General features: G+C 46.8%; 1 protein-coding gene across 1 annotated transcript in view; it reads left to right on the forward strand.

Moving 5' to 3' along the window:
* MYO18B (myosin XVIIIB) overlaps positions 1-23320 on the forward strand; it is a 206512-nt gene that overhangs the window by 163224 nt on the left and 19968 nt on the right. Inside the window, 2 exon segments of the mRNA XM_058656733.1 lie at positions 14250-14380; positions 22625-22669. Of these exon segments, the coding sequence (XP_058512716.1) occupies positions 14250-14380; positions 22625-22669 (176 nt within the window).

The raw sequence follows: 23320 nt of genomic DNA on the forward strand, positions 1-23320 counted from the left end.
TCTGCCGTCAACTTCCATTTGAAATCCAGTCAGATGTTTTATCTATGAGAGAGAGAGAGAGAGAGAGAGAGAGAGAAAGAGTCAGTCCCCAACTGCTGGCTTATTCCCCAAATGTAACAGCCAGGGCTGGGTCAGGAGCCCAATCCACGTTTCCCATGTGACTGCATGGAACCAAGTATTTGTGCCACCACCTGCTGTCTTTCAGGGTTCATTCTATCAGGAAACTGGATGGAAGGCAGAGCAGGGACTTGAACCCAGGCATGCTGAAATGGGAGATGCGAGTCTCCAGTGGCCTCTTCACTACCGTGTCAGATGCCTATCCCCAGAGCCACATTTTTGCCATTCACAGAGGAGTGAAATCACAAGGTACTATCTAGGCATTCAACTACATTCATAAAATCAATCCTAAAATGAAAGTGCTTTTGATTCTGTAGCCTAGAGTTTCTCAACCTTGGCATTACTGATATTTTGAATCAGGTTAGGGATCTGTCCCATGGAAATATCTCTGGCTCTACCTCCCAGGTGCACACAACATTCCTGTCCCAGTCATCACGATTCATAATGTCTCCAGACACTACATAACATCTCCTGGGAGGCAAAACCCATCACCTGTTAACCCTGGGTCTCACTGAATCCTTGCCCTCCCCCATCGCCTCTCAGGAGCCACCTTCTACTCCCCCACTTTGCAAATGATTGAAGCAAGGCTGGGGAGTTGATAGGTTGTATCCCACGATACCAGACAGCTGGAGTGGGTGGAGGCAGCACATCAGGAACGGAAGGAGGAGGAGGCCCAACCTTCCATAGCGGAAGAAAAAAGACAGTAGCAGTTCCAGCAGAACCAAGCGTTGACCTTGCCGAACCCCTGTGGCGGCTTCACAGCAGAATCTAATTCCGAGTGGAATTGAAAGCCTCGCTGCAGACTGTGTACTTTTAATAATGTTTAAATAAAACATGGGCACACGGGTGTGATCTCCTCACTGAGCTTGGCTTGTCAGCTGCCCAGGCAAGAACATAAATAGTTAATAGACAACCACTTACGGCTCTACTTCTGTTAAATCCAGCATCAATTATATATGGCCCCATGAATTAGTCATTGGGTGTTGCTTTGGGGTATATTTTCCACCTTTGGTGGGGTGGGGGTGGGGAAGAAATGGAAGGAGTGTGAGGTCCAAAGCAGACAAGCCAGCTATGAAACCCTCTATCCATCTTGTGTACTGGTCAATGTCCCTGGAAGGAGAAAGCCTCCCACCACCATCACAGAGAAGTGACCATCATGAAGAGAGTGAGGGGCAGTGGTGTGCTGGAAAATGCCCAAGAACTGGCTCTCAGGGCCAAGTGGCCTCCCGGCTTGCAGCATTGACCAGTCTCTCAGGTCTGTGCTCCCACTGGGGTCCAGCTGAATGAAGCTCATAACAAGATACCACTCAATGCAAAATTGGGAAGCCATGCCCAGCAGCATATGATTCTGTCACTTTCAGCACATGTCAGACACAAGCACCTCCAAAACCAGACGTCATAGTGCAAGCTAGTAAAATAGACGTGATGTGATTTTGAGAATGCACTACCTTTTTCTTTCAAATCACTTACCTGACAGTTTATATATTCTGATTTTTTAAAATTTATTTTATCAGCTGAGAGGCAGGAAGAGATACAGATATAGACAGAGAAAGAGAATCCCCATCTGCTGATTAACTACCCCAAATGCCTGAGACAGCTCAGTCTGGACCAGGCCAAAGTCAGGGTTCAGGAATTCAGTGCAGGTCTCCTATAGGAGTGGCAAGGACCCAGCTACTGCAGCCATCACCTGCTGTTTCCCAGGATGTGCATCAGCAGGAAGCTAGAGTTGGGAGCAGTGCCGGGACTCGAACTCAGGAGCCCCATTATGGAATGTGAATGTCTGAAATGGCATCTTCACCATGGTATCAAGTGTCTGCCCCTACATCATTCAAATTTTAATAATTTTAATAGTAACCGCTTAATAACTGGCTCACAAAAGTGCTGACGGTTTAACAGCCAGCTCTCTTTGAGGTCAGGATGAGCACTTGTGGCTTGGAGTCTCCTTGAGATAGAGTCCCCGTGCCCTGGTTGGAAGGCTCTTGGCAGAAAGCAAGGAGCACGAGTTTGGAGTCAGAGGGCTCTTCAGCCAAATTGCATCAACTACTGATTGTTCGTTTATTTTAAAGCAAGGTTTCTGCCCAATCCTAAATCCCTAGTGTTGAGCAAGATCTTTTTCTTCGTGCAGAAGGTTGATACAGTGTCATCTGCTGGGACCGTGGGAAGATGCAGGTGATGGCCCTAGTGCCTGAGGTCCTGCCACTTACGGGGGAAACCTGGATTGAGTTGACTGCAATCTTTGGTCAGGCCTGGCCCTTCTGAAGCCGTTTCAGGCACGTGGGGAGTGAATCAGTGGGAGAGATTCTCTCTCTCTCTCTCTCTCTCTCTCTCTCTCTCCCCCCCCCCACTTCCTCCTTATCTCATCCCTTCCCTAACCTTGCCTTAATCTCTACCTCTGCCTCTTGAATTAAAATAAAGGACTGCAAGTTATTTTGTGAGTCCTGGGGGGGAGAGTGACTGAAAAGAAACGAGGGGGTGGGGCAGTGCTCTTGTGGGTTCCAGTTTTTAAACACTCAGCAAAATAATAGTTCAAGCACAATTCAGACGTATGTGTGTAAGTAGGGAATTCAAGGAAAGTTGACAGGACACCTTGGTCAAAGCACTATTGAAATGGGGGGGATTGATAAGGAGCCCTGTCTGTCCTAGGTTAGCTGAGTAGACAGAGCAGAGATGTTCACCTTTCGTTAAGCAGAGCATGAAAACAGCTCCAGGGACTCACTGGGGGCATCACGCATGCTGGGCTAAGGGCCCTTGGTCTCCTCTTTCTGGAGTCTCTGCTCAACAGGCTCCCAGCCTTGCAGCTGTCACCCCTCAGCTTATCTTGCTGGATGCCTTCTGGCAAAGTACCACAACATTCGTTTCATGTTCCTGGCTCTGCTGCCTGTCATGGAACCATCTCTGATGGTCACTAGCTCTTTCATCTTTCCTCCTGGCCACGTTTCTCCTGTTTTCTAAGAGTCTGGCAATATCTGGTAAGAGCCCCCAGGAAGCCCCAGTCCAGATGCTGTTTGGCTCTTTCATTTGCTTTAATTAGTTTCTTGGCTGCCCGGCCTCTGTGGTCAGAACCCAACTCCCTTCTACCACTTGCTCCCCTCCCCCGACCCTCCCCATCCCAATGCAGTCTTAAATGGCTTGTTTTCAAAAGTTCCCCCTGCACACATCTGTGAACTTGAGCACACAATGATGAATGATGTTGGCTGGGAACCCGCAGTATTTAAGAAGGCATTTCCTACAGAGGGCCTCTGGGGCCCCAAGCCAGATGTAAATCATACCTTTTCCAGTTCTAGCAGGGAAGGAGCGAGCGCTCCTGAGTGTTCACAGGCTGCTGTACTTATCACCCTTGGAGAACCAGTGGGGACAGAGTGGTAGAATGTGGTTGTTTCTTCCATTTCCTCCTTCCAGGCACCCTCAGCCTCCTCTTTTCTCATTCCCAAAGGCTTTCTCTCCAACAGAAGCCTGGTCCCAAAGGAACATAGACCCAGGGCCACAAGCCCCCCACCCCAAGCTCAGGTTTTTCTTCCCATTGTCTTCATCAACACCAAATTCCTCTCAATTCGAGAGGCAGTTCCACCTAATAAAAGCACTTCTCTGTCTGCCTCACAGATGAGATATCTTGATAATAAAAATCTATTACCAAAAGCCTACCTAGGAGTAATTGGGTCTATTACTCCCCGACTTGTAGCCCAGCGTCTGCATCCAAGACAGGCTCTCCGGTAATTAATCAGAATTTAAAGTTGCTAATACCAATTACAAATAATGACACCAAGTCTTGAGACACCAAACAGAGGAGCAGATACCGATCTTGTCCCCTGAGACACCATCAATTGAACTTTTGTCACTTCCGACTCACTGGAAATTAGAGTAACTTAACTCCACCATGTTAATTACTTAGAAGAGAAAGGAAGGGTGTGTATATTCGTGTACGATATTGATTGAATGCCGCAAGAGTACATTAAATTATTCAAATAAATCCAATTCGAGTTGTTTAGATGAGATTATGCTTCCCTTAATTGCATCTCAGAGAGGCCTAAGAAGGTTAATCTTCACCAGACAAGGCATGATTGTTGGTATAATTCAACACCTTTAAATGTATTTAGTCAGTTGTAAGGCAGAGTGACTGGCTGCGATCTCCTGGTCATCGCTTCACCTCTCAAATCCCTGTAACCCACCCCAGCTGGAAGCAGGGGCATGGAGCTCAATTTAGGTCTCACACACGGGTGGCAGGGACCCAACTCTTGGAACCTGTTACCTCCCAGGGTGTGCATGACTGCAAAGCCAGACTTGGGAGAACAAGCCTGGATTTGAACCCAAGGATTCTGATATGGGATACAGGCATCTCACACGGTGCCTTTAAAAATTTTAAAGTTTCATTCTGTTTGAACAGCAGAGAGAGTGAGAGAGATCTTCCATCTACCCGTTCACTCCTAATGACTACAGTGGCCAGGACTGGGCCACGCCAAAGCCAGATCCTGGAACTGCAGCTAGATAGGAAGTGACCTGACCACTGTATTATATTGCTTTCCCAGGTTTCTTAATATGGCACTGGTTCAGAATGGAATAGCTGAGACTCAAACTAGCACTCATCTCAGTTGTTGGAGTGACAGTCTGTGGCTTAATCCACTTTACAAAATAGTTACCATCCCACTTACCCGACTGGATCCTCCTCTTCCCAACTCCTGGGTATTTTTTTTATCATTCTTGGATATCACTTCCCATCCTAGTGACAACAGACTAAAGGCTGATAAATAACCCATCAGCTAGCCTCAGTGAGCATAGACCCCTCATCTCAACAGCACCAACACAGGTCCAGAAATGGGATCTCATTGCTTCCCATTGGCCTGACTTGGGATATCTGCGATACCTGCTCAACCCTGAATCCAGGAACAGGTCAGCTCCATCCTAGCCGCATTCACTGAGAAAAGAGGAAAGGAGATTTGTGCCATAAGCGGGGGAATGAACTCCAGGAAAGTGATCCCCTTTCCCCAGGTTCTCTCTGCTGGAGTCACGTCTGTGTGTGTAGACCCTTGCTGGGAGTTCTCTGGTTATGCTCGGGCCCCATCCAGTGAGAATCCTCTGGCTGCACTAACCTAAGACTTAGAAAAAGTTCTCTAGAGATAACTGCTCCTTTTAATTTTTTTTTTTAAAAGAACTTACCTATTTGAAAGGTACATGTGTGAGAGAGAGAGAGGGAGAGAGAGATAGTATAAGAAATCACCCACTCACTCACGCTCCCAGTTGCCCACTACAGGAGCCAGGTCAAAGCCAGGAGCCAAGAACTCCTTCTGGGTCTCGCATGTGCATGGCAGGGGCTCAAGTACTTGAATTAACAACTGATGCTCCCATCGCAGGCACACATCCCAGAGTGCTGCCAGGCACTCCTGATGAAAGGTGGGGGCACCTCAAGTGGCAGCTTAATGTGCTGTGCCTGCCTCTGTTTGTTGAGTAGCCAAACCTTCTTTTAAATACATAGCTGATACAAATCTGCAGTAAAGAGAGGTAGAACACATCACCAGACCCTACCCATGAGTCTCCTACCCTGTCCCTCCGAGGCAGCTTTATACACAATGAGGTCTGGCGGACCTCCTCTTTTTGCAAAGAAAGGCTTCCTGGAACACGGTTGCAGACATTCCTATGTTGTCTATGGCTGCTTTCCTGCTACAGTGGCAGAGATGAATGTCTGTGACAGAGAGACCATTTGACGCATAAAATCTAAAATATTTACTGTCTGGCCCTTAACCAAAACAAATGCTTGCCTTCACCCTGGCACATTGCTGAGCTTAGAGCACACATAAAAATGTAACTTGAGAGAAGAAAGAGCTGGAGAAGCCCAGAACTAGGGTGTTGGGACAGCTGGGTGCATATCCCTACTGCGTAATGGCATTTGTCTTTTCTGTCCACTGTCTTGTGAAATGGGGGGGGGGCGGTGGTGGCTCACATTTCTTCAGTGCATTCAGTGCGTGAAACGATTGGTTTAAAAGATTGGCTACAGAGCCTGGCACAAAGTAAATCCATTATCATATCATCCTCACTGCTGCTACCACCACCTCCTCATCACTATTAGCATCATCATAATTACCACCTCCATAATTATCGTCACTCCTATCACCATCATCATCATCACCATTTCTCTATTATTATCATCAATTCCATGACTACCATCATCATCATCATTATTATCATCATCATCATCCTGACAAAAGTGAAACCAAAGCCAGAGAACCCTGAAGAGTAAGTGTGCTGTGTTCTTCCAGGACAGTGGTTGGGCCATTTCCAGTGTGAAAATTCTGGGATTCACATCTCCCAATGCTGCTCTGCACCCAGCCTGCGTGGTGGTGGGCTCAATGAGGCCTTCTCCTGTGTGCTCTGTGTCCAGAGCGTCAGCCTCATTGGAATTCCGCCCTGTCCCCTTGCCTTGCCTTGGCTGCATTCCAGGTAAATGACTCGGAGCCCATTGTGCCGCATGTCACCTCTGCCGCCTGCTTGGATAATTAGAATCAACACATTCATTTCCCTAACAGCATTCTCATCTTCCCTCCCGCCCCGCGCAAAATTTTCAAATGAGAAAAGAAAGAGCGGTGGGGGGCGGGGTGTGGGGGGAAGAATACAAGCTACATCTGTCCTTGTGGAGGCAATTTGCAGCTGTCCGCAGCTGACATCCACCCAGCTAGGCTTCCTGTTTGCTTTGGGTGGGAGATGACGTGGCCGATGCTTTATTAAAGTCTGACTGTGGCTTGGAGACAAAGCCTCGTGCTGGAGAGCGACTAACAACAAACACTCAGGGGGAACCCTTCAGGCTCCTGCCTTGATGAGCTAATTGCCTAGGGGAAGCGAAGAAGAGCAAAAGAAAGAAGCCTGATGTCTTGTCTCAGTAAATAAAGGGAAAGGAAATAAGATGCTTTTCACTTATTCTGGGGAGAGCATGCTGAGGGTGGGCCCTGATACAAAATGGGAAACTCTCTTCCCAGAACCAGCTAGTGCTTTCTCTAACAGGGCCAGATAGTGAATATTCTAGACATTATGGGCCCGTACCATCTGGCACCAGTTCTCATCTCTGCTGGTGTAGTGTGAAAGCTCCCCTGGATGTGAAATGAATGGGGGTGGTTATGTTTCCAATGGAAATGTGCTTACAGTATTCTTATACAGAAAGAGAGATTGAAGACTGGATTTGACTCACATCCTGGGGGCTGCCAACCTATGTTCTATTAGAAGGGAAAGTTGAGTGGGAGGTGGACTGCAGAGCTGGATTTAAACCTGGGCTCCAGCTCTTGCAGCTGGTATTCCCTGTCTTCTCTGAGTCTTACTTTTCCCATATGTGAAATGGGTCCCAAGGTAGTCAGGGCGGGTTAAAGGAGTGAGTATCTGACACACGTGATATGACGCGACTAAGATATGACAGTTTCCCCTACTACCTAGGCCCTCAACCCTGGAAATAGACCAACAAATAAACAACAACAGTAACAAAATAAAAACCATGAGGCCATAAAACAATGGCTGTCTCTTTTTATAGTTCAGTGATGCAGCAGCTGCAAGTTTCCCGTGATCCCTGTATTGTCCTTGTCTCCCTCCCAGGGCCTGGCTTCTCTGCGTTAGCCTACTCTGTCTTCATCTCAAAGGCATAGCTTCATTTGGAAGACGCCCTGCTACATAAATGGAGAACCTATCCACGTCCTCATGTTGGGTGAACATGTGGTTTATGCTGTAGTTGAATGGTACAGCACTGAAAAGGCTTTGAGGCGAAGGCGCTGCCCATCCCATCTAATAATTAGCTTTGTGTTTTAACTAGAACAGCTTTCAGAAAGAGTCATGGGTGGTGGGGGGGTGGCAATTCAGACATGTGACACTGCTAATAGTTAAGATTCCCTTAACTAGAGTTAGGGGAAAATTACACTCCATGAAAAAAGTCAGAACAGAATCTGGCCCTAGGAGTTTGTGGTTGGTTTGTTTCTCTTATGTATGCCTGGATTTCGAGTTATGCTGGTATTAACCTACTGTTGTTGCTGTCACTGATACAATAGTTTATCATTTTTGCCAGGCTGAAGGATATTCATTGCTCCATGCCATTGAAAGATTCCCCAATTTCGTGTGGCTTCTGAGCTTTGTTTTTTTCCAAATGAACTCTCAGACCAGCAGCCTGGGGCTGCAGAAATGCAAACTGCCAGGCCCTGTCCATTGAACCACTAGTGGCATTTCAACAAGGGTACATAAATGACTCAGAGTGAGCTCTCATGTAGATATTGTATCATGGGCTGTGTTACAGACAAAAAGGCCAAGGCTTGGAGGAGTCACACAAACCCTTGGCTTCTTTGGGTCAAATTCTAGTTGCACTTAAGGCCATCCCTGTCTTTGGCAGAAGGCTGCATACACTGTTGTCATGTCCTAGTTCATCCATGTCCCCACAAGATATCATTGCATTCATTTCAAGAAAGTTAATTCACTGACTAAACTTTTATGAGTTACCATTCACTCTCAATTCATTGACTAAACTCTTTTGTGAGTTACCACTCTCAATCCTATCCCCCCTCTAAGGCAACAGTGTCTCCTAATTATCCACATGGCTGCCCAATGATCAGACCCACAGAATCTTAGCATTTGGAGTGACAGCATCCTTAGACTCTGCAACCCAGAAAATCTGAGGGATTGGAGAAGGTTGAATCATCCGACACAGAAATTATTAGTCTTACTAAGCTGAGTTGTATGGGCTTAACATTTGCAATGGGTCTAATGTGGTGGGACATCGTTGATTTCATGTGGGACAACCTAACAGAAGTAGGAAATGTTGAAAATACAGATTATCTTAGGATTGTTAGCTCCCATCCCTGCAGAATTTTAGAACTGCAGGATTTTATAACCAAAACTAGAGATCCTTTCCTGAAAAGAGCCAGGGAGTGTCTTCAGCCTTACAGCCCAGAGTGTCTCTATGTCAGCCCATGAACTCTGTCCTGAGAGATAGAAGGCAGAGTACATGAATAGCTGTGTCCCAACTTAACTTGTCTCACACAGAGGGCAGGCCAATTCCTTGGATTTGCATGAGAAGTTTATAAGCCTGTCTGCCATGACTCCACAGGGTCCCATTAAAATGTGGAGTTACTGTAAGATCAGCTTTATCCAGTTCAGCTCTTTGTATCTCTCAGGATAGCATCTGGGACTCAGATAGGGAGTGAGATGGAGAAGAGGCCTTTGAAAGCTGTGGTTACTATGTTTGCTGTCACTGGAAAAGACTGAAAGAGCCTTGTTGTGGAGATGAAAAGAAAAAAAAAATAGCATGTAACTCTTGAAATCAGTGTCTGGCTTTGGAAGAGCTGGTCAACGCTGTGAACCAAACCCCCCTCCTTCAGGAACCAAGAGAGAGATTCCTAAGTGCCTGGGAGGGTAGAACTGATGGACCTGCAGGAGTCAGGAGGCCCCAGCTGCGAGGTGAATTTGATGAGGCTGTTCATCCAAAAGACATGCACAACTGGACCATAACCTTGAGATGTGGCGGGAAGGGAGAGCACACGCACACCACTTAGTGGTTGTTGTGCCTTCCTGCTGAGTCAATAAATGAATCAATGGACTGTGAGTGGCTAAGTGGCTGAGATAATTTTAGACTCCATCAAAAGGAAGATCACAAAAGAGTACAGAGGTAGTTTCCATATCTTTATGTCCTGCCGATGTGTGCTTTGGGTTGCTAGTGTCTTATGCTAGGTTGCGGGGATTGGGGGTGGGATGGCAGAGGGAGCCACCTGCCAGCTCATGTTTATGGCTTTACATGTCTACATGTGGGACAGCCTCTGTGAAAGTCCTTGTAATGCACTGCTGAATCCAATCTCAGCCTGTGTTGTGAGATCATATTTTTTTATCTCTGTTTTATACATTCAACAAAGAAGCTTACAAGAAGGCGAAATGATTTGCTCAAGCAAAGTAGGAAAAACTGGCACCAGTACTGGCATGACCAGCCTCTTCAACTCCAAACTCTGTGCTGGCATTTCTCAAATGCCATGTGCACACACCTGACCTGGGCATGTTGTCAAGGGTTGATTCTGATTCAGTAGGTTGAGGCCCAACCTGAGACTCTGAGTTCTAACCAGCAACTAAGTGACACCTGGTCATGTCTGGAGTACTTGACTCTATATTATCCATACACTTTCTCTCTGAAGCCACTGGAGGGGTGGGAGGCTTATGGTTTTAAGATGAGGTCACACAGCAGGAAGCATTTTATCCAGTACTCAAGTTCATATCTGTCTGAGTCCTAACCTTATCACCTCTCTTGCACTCTACCATCAACTACATTTATACTTCTAGGTTGGCTTTCAATGTGGGGTGGTTGGAGGATGTGTATTGCAGTCTGGACCCTAGGGAAGACATGATGGGATTTGGAAACTTTGACAAAATGTTATTTCATTTGAAAGAGAGAGAGAGAGAGAGAGAGAGAGAGAGAGAGAGAGAGAGAGAGAAATCTTCTGCCATCTGGCTTACCCTCCAAAATTCAGCAACAGCCAGCAGGGTTGGACTAGAATGGAACCAGAAACAACTCAGTCCAGACCATCCACATGGTGGCAGGAACCCACGTACTGGAGCCACCACCTGCTGTCTCCCAGAGTGCACATTAGTAGGAAGCGGATTCAAAAGTGGAATAGTGGAGTAGTAGGCTAAGCCTTTTCTTGCTAGTGCCAGCATTCCATATGGGGATCAGTTCATGTCCTGGCTGCTCCACTTATCATCCAGCTGGAAATGCAGTATAGGATGGTTCATGTCTTTGGGTCCCTGCACTCATGTGGGAGACCTGGAAGAAGCTCCTGACTGCCAGTCTCGGACTGACCTAGCTCTGGCCATTGCAACCATTTGGAGAGTGAGCCAGCAAATGGAAGATCTCTGTGTCTCTGTTCTCTCTCTAACTCTGCCTTTCAAGTACAAATAAATATTGTGTTAAAGGAGTGACATCAGACTTGAACCAGGCACTTCGATACAGCATTCAGATAAGTGTTCACCACTGGGTGCATTTGTTGTTCACACATCTTGGGGTAGAGAAGGAGAAGATGCTGCTGGTACATAATAAGAAAAAAACCCTAGGATGCTTCTGAATATCTTGGGACACACAGGGATGGCTCCTGTCACCCTTATAGCATGAAACATTGCCAAATGTTCCTGACACAGAGGTTTAAAGTCCCCACTTTCACAGCCCAGTGTCCTCTGGTCCCCTATAATAAATCAGTCTTCTATCCAGGTCATTTCACACTGCTCCAGTCTTCTGTAGGTTCCAAGACTTTAGTGATAGTTAACCATGGAGAGATCCCAATGCACACCTGCCCTCCAAATGCAATCCCTTTTGCAAGGGGCTGCGCTGAGCCCATCCTGGGCACCCCTGGTCAGGTGTAGTCTTGCTTCTGGTCCATTCACTTCTTGTTCTTCAGAGAGTGTACAAGATCTGATGCCCAACAGGTCTCAGAGGAGGGATCTCGCTTGAGTACTCCCCTTTTGTCCCAGTGGGTCTCTGACTGGGTCCTAGCTTGTTTCTGTCTCTGGGAGACTGTTTCGGGGGGAGACATCATTCAACTTCAGATCCAGGCCTCTGCCACCAGCAGTACCAAACTCTGGTTTTCAAGTTGATGTGGGAAAGATTTGCTGCTTGCAGATCACAGAGCAGCTAAATTTCCCAGATGACTCTTTGCCAGGTGGGGCTTCCTGCCTGCTGGAATGTGGGATGGACACAGAGGACAAAGGGAGCCCGATGGAAGGTGATAGGTGGTCCGGGGCTTTCTTGCTGTCAGCTCGCCTCTGTCCCTCTAGATAATTCATCCTCTCCACGGACCCCATTCCTTGCAAAGACCCAGGATCAGAGAAACCAGGGACAAGGACAATCTCCTGGAAGAAGGGGGCCGATTCCTAGAACAGCATCAGCGGGGCCACTCGGCAGACAAGCTTGGGTCAGTGTCCCCGTGAGCTCTCAGGGCCACAGTGTGCCCCATCATTCCCCTTGGTGCATCTTGGCCGTGGTGGCGGGGTGTCCCTTATTTCCTTTGACAGAACACTGGCCTCAAGCCTGGAGCTCCCTGCCTCAGACTGTCTTCACCTGTCAGGACTGAGACAAGGATTTCACAGCTGGCAGCACCCATCAGCTACAATACGCCTCTAGCCGCTGCACACACCGGCTCCTGCTTCATTCTCTGCGGCTCTGGCTCTCCTCCCCACTAGGTCACCCTTGGGCTTGCTCAATCCCTTCCGGCTGCCTCACTCTCCTTAAGGAAAAGGACTGCAAATCACTGAAAAGGCAGTTTTAAAATAACATGAACAGACAAGCTGATGTGCCCTGGAGAGCCGAGCATGTCCCTCTCGTGGAGAGCAGCCCTGGTCTGTACTTTGGATTTGGAGCCGGGAGGACCAAGTTTTCAGTTCTTAAAAGAAAACAAAACAAAACAAAACAAAACAAAACAAAACAAAACAAAACAAAACACCAAGAAAACAAACAACAACAACAACAACAACAACAACAAAGACAAAACTTGCTCAGTTTACTTGAAAGGCAGCATTACAGAGAGATAAACAGAATCACAGAAAGAAAGAGAGAGAATCTTCCATCTGCTGGTTTACTTCCCAGATGCTTGTCATGGCAGGAGCTGGGCCAGGGGGAAGCCAGGACCAGGGTGGCAGAAATCCAAGCATGTGGGTCATTTTCTGCCAGCAGTGTCAATGTCCCATTTGGGTACCTGTTTGTGTGCTGGTGGCTCCACTTCCCATCCAGCTCCCTGCTAATGCTCCTGAGAAGGTAGCAGAGAAGAACCCTCATGCCATCCCCTAAATCCTCACATCCACCCTCCATCCATCAGTGTGTATGTGTGTGCTCCTTCAGACAACATCCCACTCCCCCCACATCATTATAGCAGTGTAATGGAAAAATCCCATCCATGAGATCAATCGGCCCCATTTGTAAATATCCCATGTTCTTCAAGTGGATTCTGCAAGCATGGCTGTGCCTATCACCGGCAGAGATTTGGGTGCAAAATGGATCTCTGCCATCACCCTTCCATCTGACACTCTAACCGCATCAAGGAAATATGTCTTGTTTTTAAACCTTGCCAGTTGCTGGGTACAGCTTTCAGCTTCTCTGTCGAGTCAGTAGCTCTGCTCCACCTGTCTTTACAAGCAGGACTGTGCTCTGCTGTTTGGTTTATCAGCCCGAGAAGGATTGGATTCCTGGTGTGGCCTGGGCTTTCAGGCTCAGTGCTATTGACATTTAGGTCACATAGTATGTGGAGGAGCTTGTACTGTGCCTTGTAGGGTGTTGACCAGCATCTCTGGCCTTTGCCCCAACATCAGCCCAGGTGGTGACAACCAGAGATGTGTCTAGACATTGTCAGTTGACTCCAGGGGTGACAATTCACTTTCTGTTAACAGTTCTCATGCTAAAGGAGTGGGGTGAGGCAGGGAGTGAAATGGATGGGCCAATAGAAGTCAGAAATTTTCCTAAAAGCCCTGGGCAATGAGAATGAGCACTGAGAAAGAGTCAGGGGTGCAAAACTCACATGCCAGCATGCCCTTTATAATTCTGCTTGTCCTTCATCTGTGAAAGGGGAACAGTGATTGTAACTCACCTGTCAGGATTGTCATGTCATGAACCTGTATAGCAACCCACATGCTTACTGGCCCCAGAAAACATTCCATAAATTCCCATTGTGTGTGTGTGTGTGTGTGTGTGTGTGTGTGTGTCTCATCTTTGTCTTTGCTGCCCTCTGGGTCTGGGTGACCAAGTTGGAAGAAACTTGTCTTTATTCTCTCTTGCCAACCTGCCACCCCAGATCCAGTCCCTGGGCTCAGATTCAGAAATCACCCTCTGGGATTGTTCTCCATATGGACATTCCCTCATCCATCCCATGTTTTTCCTGGCCACGTGGCATTGCTGCTTCAGAGCCTACCTCTGGGGTCTATACCCTGGATGCAGCAATTGCTGTATCCCTGCTCACAACCCAAGGGCTCCCAGGCAAAGCACCCAACCCATCCTGTACAAAACGTGAGTCCCCTAAGAGTCCAGTAATTCCAGCTGCAGACCAAGCCCCTGAAGGAAGGCCCTGCAGGTGACAGGTGCTGGTGAACATGTACGAATGTGTGGGTGAGTCGAACTCTTACCTTAGTTGACGTCTACTTGTGCTCTCTGTATCCAGGAGAAGTATGTGGAGGAGCTGGCAGCCGTGAGGCAGACCCTGCAGACAGACCTGGAGACGTCCATCCGGAGGATTGCTGACCTCCAGGCAGCCTTGGAAGAAGTGGCTTCCAGCGACAGTGACACTGAGAGGTACCCTGCAAGGGATCAGCAGGGCTGGGCACTGCTTGGTGGAGCTATTGGGGATCCAAGGACACTGAGGAGTTGGAGGGTCACTGGTTTGCGTGGGACGTGGAATGCTACTGCACTGGTGCTGACACCTCATTACATGGAAACCCTCTGGCCTGGTTTGCCACACCCATGTGGCTGGGCAAGTTGCATGTCCAATCCAGGTCTTATTCCCTTACCTGTAAAGCAGACAAAATCCTTTTAGGAGAAACCACAGGAAATGGCCAAGAATCAGCCATCTTTGATCTACAGATTGGAAGTTTTCAATGTGCAGCCTAATATCCACCTCTGGGGCTGTTAGGTGGTTTGTGGATGAACATCAGTTAGAACAGAGCTAGATTGTAGAAGTGCAAATACATGTAAGCTTCCACCAAACAATGAACATTGCTTTAGAAACAAGCATGCAAGGTGGTTAGAAGACTGATAGTCAATTGCCACAGGCCTTGGGAAGGCTGCTCACCTGCAGGGAGCTCAACATGTCCTAGATGGGCACATGGGTCCATGAGATTGTCGCTTGCAGATGTCCCTTGCACAGTCTACGAGGCTGTCCCTTGCAGATGACCAAAGCATTATGTTCCCAGGAAACAGGTCTTTCATCTACTGATTCACTTGCCAGTTGGCCTCAATGGCCAGAGCTGGACCAGGCCAACATCAGGAGCCAGGCACTTCAACTGGGTCTTTTACTTGGGTGACAAACACCAGGGAACTGAATCAGAGGAAGAAGCCAGGACGTGCACTGGCACTAATATGAGATCCCACTATGCCATAATGCCTGCCTCAAGGGCTTTAACTAAAAACGTTTTTTCTTTCCTTTGTTCATGCTCAAGTGGCTCCCACGCATGCTCTGAATATTTCTCCCCTTCTCTGCTCATTTGCTCAGCTGCCATACTGCTGGTAAAGTAGCAAATACTAATGGTGTAGCCGCTTCTCAGCTCATGAATCTGCTTAGACATCCCCACCCCGTTTCTGCTGCCCTCTTCTCTTGTCCTTCTGGTGTCATGACAACTAACCCCAGTAATTAAAAACCCCTGCCACCCACACAACTGGTTTGTCCATTAAAAGGACAAGGAAGCATTTGCTTCAGTTAAAATGGAAATGAACAGGGACCTATGTGATGGCTCAACAGGCCAATCTTCCACTTGCAAGTTCTGGCATCCCATGTGGGCCCTGGTCATGTCCCTGCTGCTCCACTTCCCATCCAGCTCCCTGTGTACGGCCTGGGAAGGCAGTAGATGATGGCCCAAGGCCTTGGGACCCTGCACTCACATGGAAAACCCAGAAGTTCTTGGCTCCTGGCTTCTGGCTTCAGAATAGCTCAGCTCCGGTTGTCACAGATATTTTGGCAGTGAACCAGTAAAAAGAAGATCTTTCTCTTTGTCTCTCCTTCTCTTTGTAAATCTGCCTTTCCAATAAAAATAAATATATCTAAAAAATGGAAATGTGTGACTGATGGATGCTGGGATGCCTTGCCAAACGAGAAAAACTTTTGAACCATTTGTACTTGTGTCGCAAAAGATGGTTTTTCTAATAAACAATAGAAGATTTTAAAAAAAACTTGGAAAGAGGTATAAGGATCATAGTTGGAGAGCCGGTAGCAAGCAAGTAAAAGTTGTGATAAATGACCAGGTTAAGATTTCTTGTTAGGTGTGTGGGGAAGTGGAAGATGGTTGAGAGGCAGGATGATGACTGGCTGGTGAGATCATCAGTAGGACATCTCTCTAGTCTGCTCTGGTGATGAGGGGGGGGATCTTTTCCAGTGTTAATTGGACTTTCTCCTTTTGTAAAAATTTGTTATTGAGACAGAGAGAGAGAGAGAGAGAGAGAGAGAGAGAGAGAGAGAGAGAGAAAGGAGAGAGAACACAAACTTCTCCTGGATTACTTCCCAAATGTTTGCAATAGCCAGGGCTAGGTCAAGTTGGATCCAGGGGTCTGGAATTCGGTCTAGGTCCTTAGGCGGGTGCCAGGACCCAAGTACTTGAATCACTACCTACTAGCCCTCCAGCGTCTGACTTAGCATAAAGTTGGAGTGAAAAGCAAAGCCACAGTTCCAACGAGGCACTAAATAAGACATGGGTATCTCAATGAGCACTTTAACTCTTGCACAATTGCCCTATAACCCCACCATCTTCTTAAAATTCCATGCTCACTCTGTGTTCCTGGTGATAAAATGCATTGTCTGTTTTGATCCCCCATCTCAGTTGCAGGAGGAATCTGTTGTGTATGCTAGCTTTGTATCCATCTTTCTATGGTCCTCTGTCTCTGGTGCCTTTCAGTCAGCCTCCCTCATGGACCTTCTAATGACTTTTCCTTGACTGGACCACTTGTTTCCATGCAGCACCTGCCTGATCACTCCCAGTATTGAAAGGGAGCTCACCTGTGTGTGGCACTGCTGCTGTGGTGGTATGAAGTGACTACAGAATTGCAGGTGTTAAGGAATGCCTCCTGTACCCAGCAACACTTCATACAAGGTGAAGGATTACTGTGGTTGGCTATGGGGAAGACCATGGAGGACATATGGTCTCCATTTCAACCAACTTGATTTCCAGTTAGGAATCCCATGGCAAATTTCTGCATGCCCTTGTCCAAGTTGTTCCAACCCTCTGAGTCTTAGTCATTTCATTGCTAAGAGGGGTTAGACATTAGTAAGTGAAACAACAGGATGACCTAGAACCATGGCTTACAAATCACAGGTATTCAACAGTCATCTACTGCATTAATTAATTCATTCATTTATTTGATGAAGTCTTTCCTGGCCCTTGTTCCATGCCAGACATTGTGCTAGGTACTTACAGCTTTCCATTCACTCCTCATTATTCTTCATTACTGGTAAAAAAAAAGATTGAGTAACTTACCCAAAGTCAGGCAGAAGTCAACATTCAGGCCTGCACTGCTGTGTGTACAATTGCTGGGAACAGAGAGAGGTGTCAGCAGGGCTTCTATTCGCATGGAAGTTGCATTCTGATAGAAGCATGTGTGTGTGTGTGTGTGTGTGCATGCACATGCAAGTGCATATTCATGTCCATGAAGAAAATGAACACTGAGAAAATACAAGAGTTATAGAGGCAGAGAACACAGTGACATAATGAACAGTAGGGTAGGTAGACATACCCTCTCTCAGACTAAGTGGAAAGGGGACTCAAATGAGAAGGAAGATGTGGGGAAACATGAGTAAGGGCAGAAAGAGGTATGTTCTAGAAAGTGAGAGAAGACCAGGATCTCCAAGGCAGGTCAATGAGGGAGCAGTTGCTCTCTCTTCATCCCACCCTCCCATTTTTCTTGTCCTCTGGAAATGGCCCACAAAACCGCCCACAGACACACCCAACCTCAATCTGTTAAAGTGAACAAAGAACCCCAGACAGGAGTGATTACCTTCTTGGTAGACTCCAGGGGGGACGGGAAAAGGGAAAGCTCATTGCTCAGAAATGAAGGATTTCAAGGCAGTGGCAATCTAACTGTGGGGTCTTTTCAGTAACAGTCCATGACCCCTGGGGTGGTTCTTAGCATGTGTTAAGTCTCAGCAGAGCAGGGTCCTGAGTGTGCCTCCTTGCAACTTGGAGTTAATGCCCAGCACAGACCTTCATAACATCACAAGTCTGAGAAAACAAGGAACAAATTAACCACCAAGATATCTTAACCCTTTCAAAGAGTTCCCATGGAACAAAGCATGTTGTTAGATCATGCCACGATTAACTTGGTCATCACCAATTGAAAAGTAGACACATGGGTCTGATGCAATGGCTCAGTGGCTAAATCCTCGCTTTGGATGCACTGAAATCCCATATGGGCACCAGTTCATGTCTTAGCTGCTCCACTTCCCATCCAGCTCCCTGATTATTGCCTGGGAAAGCAATAGAGGATGGCCTAAAACCTTGGGACCCTGCACACACACATGGGAGACCGAGAAGAAGCTCCTGATTTGCGATCAGCTCAGCTCCACCCATTGCAGCCACTTGGGGAGTGAGGATGGAAGATCTTTCTCTCTGTGTCTCCTACTCTCTGTAAATCTGCTTTCCCAATAAAAACAAGTCAATCTTTCTTTAAAAGACAAAGTAGACATGTATTGCTAAGTTTTAAGTCCACTGTCAAGAGCATATTTTCCACCTCCAAACCCAATGCCTCCTTGGTTTCTTCCTTGTGCTGGCAGCTCCACACTGCATGTTTCTTGTAATTATTTCATTGCTAGGAGTGAGAAGTTTGGATTGGAGCCTGAGGGATTGGTCTGGGGTGCTTCTTCAAACTGAGTTCTCAATTAGGACTCAGAGAGAGAAGAAGAGGGAGAGAGATGCTATAACTGCAGGTGAGGTTCTGGGAGAGACTTGTTCAAATTATAAAAAGTCACATTTCCCCATGTTGGGAATTAGATCTGAGCGTAACAGGCCTTCCAGGCTCGAAACAGTGGCTACGTGCTCAGAAAGACAGGTGGCCTATGAGGTAGCATTTAGACACGTGCCCTCCTGTAGTAAGGCCCTGTATTGTAACTCAGACTCTGGCATCAGCCTTCTTAGATTAATGGAGAAATGCCTGAAGCTGGTCCCTGGGGCCTGAAGCATACTCATTACTCACAGAGGGAGGGAGGGAGGCATAGCTGACAGATGATCCCCATCTATTCCCAGCTCAGGGTGTGCAACTGCTCTGTCTGTCGCTTTGGCTGGAGTGGGATTTTGGTGGACTGCAGAGAGGTCAGTGGATGACCTCTGACTCTTGGGTATGCTGAGAGTACATCAACTCCTCCTCAGCTGGCCCCAATCTGAAACAAATGTTCTGGCAGAGTGCTGTGTCGCCTAGTCAAGTATTAAGTTGGACATTTTCCAGTATGCATCCTGACTAAAATGAGGCTGCAATAGGACAAGTAGGACACATAGAAAGATCTGGGCCCAGATTTTTCAGGCTGGCCCCAATCATCCAGGATCCTAGGGCTCAAGATCTGCTGTCATGTCAAAGCTCCCTGATCTCTGCCCAGTAACGGGCATGTTCTGAGGCTAAGCTTGGAGTCTGTTGTGATGCACAGGGGCCAAGGAGTTTGGGTGCTTTTTTTTTTTTTTCCCCAGGCAATATTTGCATTTAGACTGGAGTTGTCTGGCAGAGACTCTCCTTAAAGAAATACATGTGAAGACATCTAATCAATTATCATGCTCACCATCTACCCCCCTGTTTACAAATTACTGCCACAAGTTCTTTAAAAAAAAAAAAAAGCAACTACATACACCAAGGTGAGAGAAGAGACTACTGTTGAATGTCTGTTTGCTACTCTAGTCCTGGCTGATTTTCTTCTGATCTTTCTTCCTGCTAATCTACCCAAGAAGGCAACAGATTGTGGCCCAAAGACTTGGACTCCTGCTAGTCATGTGGAGATAACCCCGATGGAATTCTGGGCTGCTTGCTCCAACCTGGCTCAACCCCAGACATTGTGTCTATTTGGGGAGTGGATCAGTGAATGAAAGGTCCCCCTCTCTCTTTGTCTCCCTTTCAAATCAATTATTCTTTATTAAAAGTGCAGGTTGTAGATCTTAGACATTCTCAATCCATTCTCTTTATTGTAAACGTACTCTATTTTGCTGAGCCTCCTCTCCATCAACACACACATACCCACACACACACACACACGGCAGGGAATGTGTGGCCCAAGCTGGTCATCACCCTTGGTCTCGACAGTATTTTATCATCAGACAAAATGACCAACCACCTGTCTGATATTGACTTCTGACTCAGGGGTCCTGTCTCAAATTCAAGTCTATAGGCAGAAGCAGTCAGTGCACAGGTGCTTTGAAATGTGGGATTAATTAGTATGCATGCCCACATATTTTTATTTGTCTTCATACCTGGTTCTTTCTCACAGTGATTCACTTAGGAGGAGTTTATCATGACTACAGATAAGTTTTTGTCCTTGTAAGACCTACTCTACAGGTTGTTCACCATTTCTAATGGGCCAAGCCTGCTGCTGCTGCTGCTGCTGCTGCTGCTGCTGAGCATAATGATGTGTCATACATTGGCCTGGAAAGCTCTGGTCTTCTCATGTAGGTGGAAACTCACACTGAGATTGGTTGGATGACCTGGAAGGCAAGCTCCAAATGAAGACAGCTTAAAAGAGGGGAACTGGAAGCGAAGGTGTGGGTGAGGTGTAAAGAAGCCCCGATGAACGGTACAGCAACAAGAAGCTAGAAACAATTGAGAGTAATAACTGTCCTGCAAATTAGAAGGTAGAAGGAGAAGGAATTATCACCAGAACCCGGGGAGAGACACTGCCGTACGGAACGAGAGAAGAAAAGGGAGAGTGGGCAGGGAGATAAAGAAGAAGAGAGAGGGAGAAAAGGGAGACAGAGATGAAAGGACTGAGCAGAGAGGGTTGTCTGGCACAAAGAGCTGTGGCCTTTGCTGAGGGACAGTCCCAGCGCAAGGAGATGCACAGAGAGGAATTCACAGTGAATACTCTTGCTCCCGCTTGACCTATATCCTGCAACTGTCAACTGAGTTCTGCTTTGGCTGGACCCAAGGGGAAGCTGTGAGGGGCAGAGAGTCCATTGGTATGGGCCTTGTAGATCAGAGTCCAGATGGGCAACAGGGTGGAGAATGAGCATGGAGCAAAAGTGGAATTGTAATGGGAAGATGCCCAGTGCACTTGGTCATCATGAAGTGAATGGGTTCCCCAGTGATGCAGGCAGAAGCCCTTTCAGAAGGCACAAATCTGAATGTTGCATCCACTCATAGGGATTCACGCTTACGGAGTCTGTAGGATATACAACAGATAAGCATTAACAGATGAAGTGGCCACTATGGTGCAGCAGGTTAATCCACTTTGTGAGATGCCTTCTTCCTATATTATTGCCTCAGTTCAAGTCCCAGTGTTGCTTCTGATCCAGCTTCCTACTAATGTGAGTGCATGTTGGGAAGCAGCAAATGACACTTCAAGTACTTGGGTCCCTGTAACCCGCATGAGAGAACTGGATTGAATTCCACACTCCTGGCTTTGGCCTGACCCAGCTCTGACTGTTGTAGGCATTTAGGTAGTGGACCAACAATCAATCTATCTATCTATCTATCTATCTATCTATCTATCTATCTATCTATCATCTATCATTTATCATTGATCTCTCTCATTCAAATAAAATAAAAATAAACTTTAAAAAACAGAGTTAGCAGCAGTCTGTACTTTGATTAGTTGTTGGGTGATAAAGACTTTCTTGAATCAAGGTTTGAATAAATATTGGTGTTTAGTCAGACACAGTGTGTGAGGAACTATTCCAAATGTAAATGAATGAGTGTAACTATGTTTCTATAAATCTTGTGCCATTTAAGAAAAAAAATTGCATAGCCTTGGAATTAGATATTAGGACATAGGCATCTTTAGGGGCCATTATTCTGCCCACCACAGGGTCATTTATAAGAGGTACTTTTGTTTCTGTTGCAGAGACTGTGTGTGTGTGTGTGTGTGTGTGTGTGTGTGCCATATTTGTTGAAGGAAAGAACGCTCCCTGAAGAATAGCTACTGCTGTAATTAATTTTCGAGTTCCCCACAATGCTGTGGGAAGCTACCCTGCCCCATTCCTATGTTGCTAGGCTCACAAGGGACATGAAGCACAAGCCTTGTATGTGGACGATAATGATGCTGTTAATAATAGGTAGTATAAGTTGTACTAGAGTAAGAGTAACTATAATGTTTGCTGCTGTTTAATTAGCAGTATCTGTTGGCTTGGGAACCATGCAGAGTGATTTACAAAGGTCATCTCATGGGCCAGGTGCAATAGCTCAGTGGCTAAATCCTTGCCTTACGTGTGCTGGCATTCCATATGGGCACTGTTTCGTGTCCTAGCTGTTCTGCTTTCCATCCAGCTCCATCTTTATGACCTGAGAAAGTGGAGGATGGCCCAAAGTCTTGAGAAGACCCCAAAGAAGCTGCTGTCTCCTGGCTTCGGATCAACTCAGCTCTGGCCATTGTGGCTACTTGCAGAGCGAACCAGCAGACAGATCTTTCTCTCTGTCTCTCCTCTCTGTAAATCTGACTTTCCAATAAAAACAAAAGGTTATTCCATAAATCTGGAGGCAGACATCCAATTTTAAAAAAGGGAGGCAAGGCTCAGAGGAAGCAAGCAACTTCCCCTATGGCACACAGCAGCAAAGGTGGAAGGTGGGGCACAAACCCAAGTCTATCTGCCATCAGTTAACCTGTTTCCCAAGGCCATGTAACAGACTCTAACCTGTGATTCCCTTTAGTGTCCAGACGGCGGTGGATTGCGGCCCTGGCAGCAGAAAAGAGATGTAAGTTAACCTCAAGTGGAACTGAGCAGCTTCCAGGGGTGAGCCCCAGGGTCTGAGCAGCTTCCAGAGGGAGCACCCACACTCACTTGAGGAACTTTCAGCAAAGTCCACAAATGCTCTAGCTATTCCCCCAGCCTACTCAGTCATTGTACAGAACACAAGGGACATACAGTTGAGCTAATCTCTTTCAGACAAGGGAATCCATGACTTACCATGTGGCTGCCCCCTTCACTGGCTCCATAGGACTCCGGAATAGACTCTAGACTGACATTTAGGCCTTGTGTATTCTGTCCCTTCCTTCTCTGCATGTGGTTCCTATTTCCATACATTCTGTGTCCTGGTCTCTTATAGCCTCCCTACCTGAAATTTCTTTCTTGAGTTGCCACATGGCAAAGTCCTGGGAAGGAAATCTCAACCTCTATTTTTCAAGGCCTTCTTTTATGTCTCCAGGAAGTAAATCCCTATTACCCTTAAGACGCTTTCACTGTCCTCAGAGTCTTCAGAACAGGGTCAATGTGAAGTTCATGTGTTCAGCTCCCCCATATAAAATTTATACACATATATATAATATATATATATATTGATAACTAATTATACATATCATACTTTTACGATGCATTAAATTCAATGCCAGGCTTCATCCCCCACACT

This window comes from Ochotona princeps, chromosome 29, assembly GCF_030435755.1.
Source record: "Ochotona princeps isolate mOchPri1 chromosome 29, mOchPri1.hap1, whole genome shotgun sequence".
In the NCBI taxonomy this organism is placed as follows: domain Eukaryota; kingdom Metazoa; phylum Chordata; class Mammalia; order Lagomorpha; family Ochotonidae; genus Ochotona; species Ochotona princeps.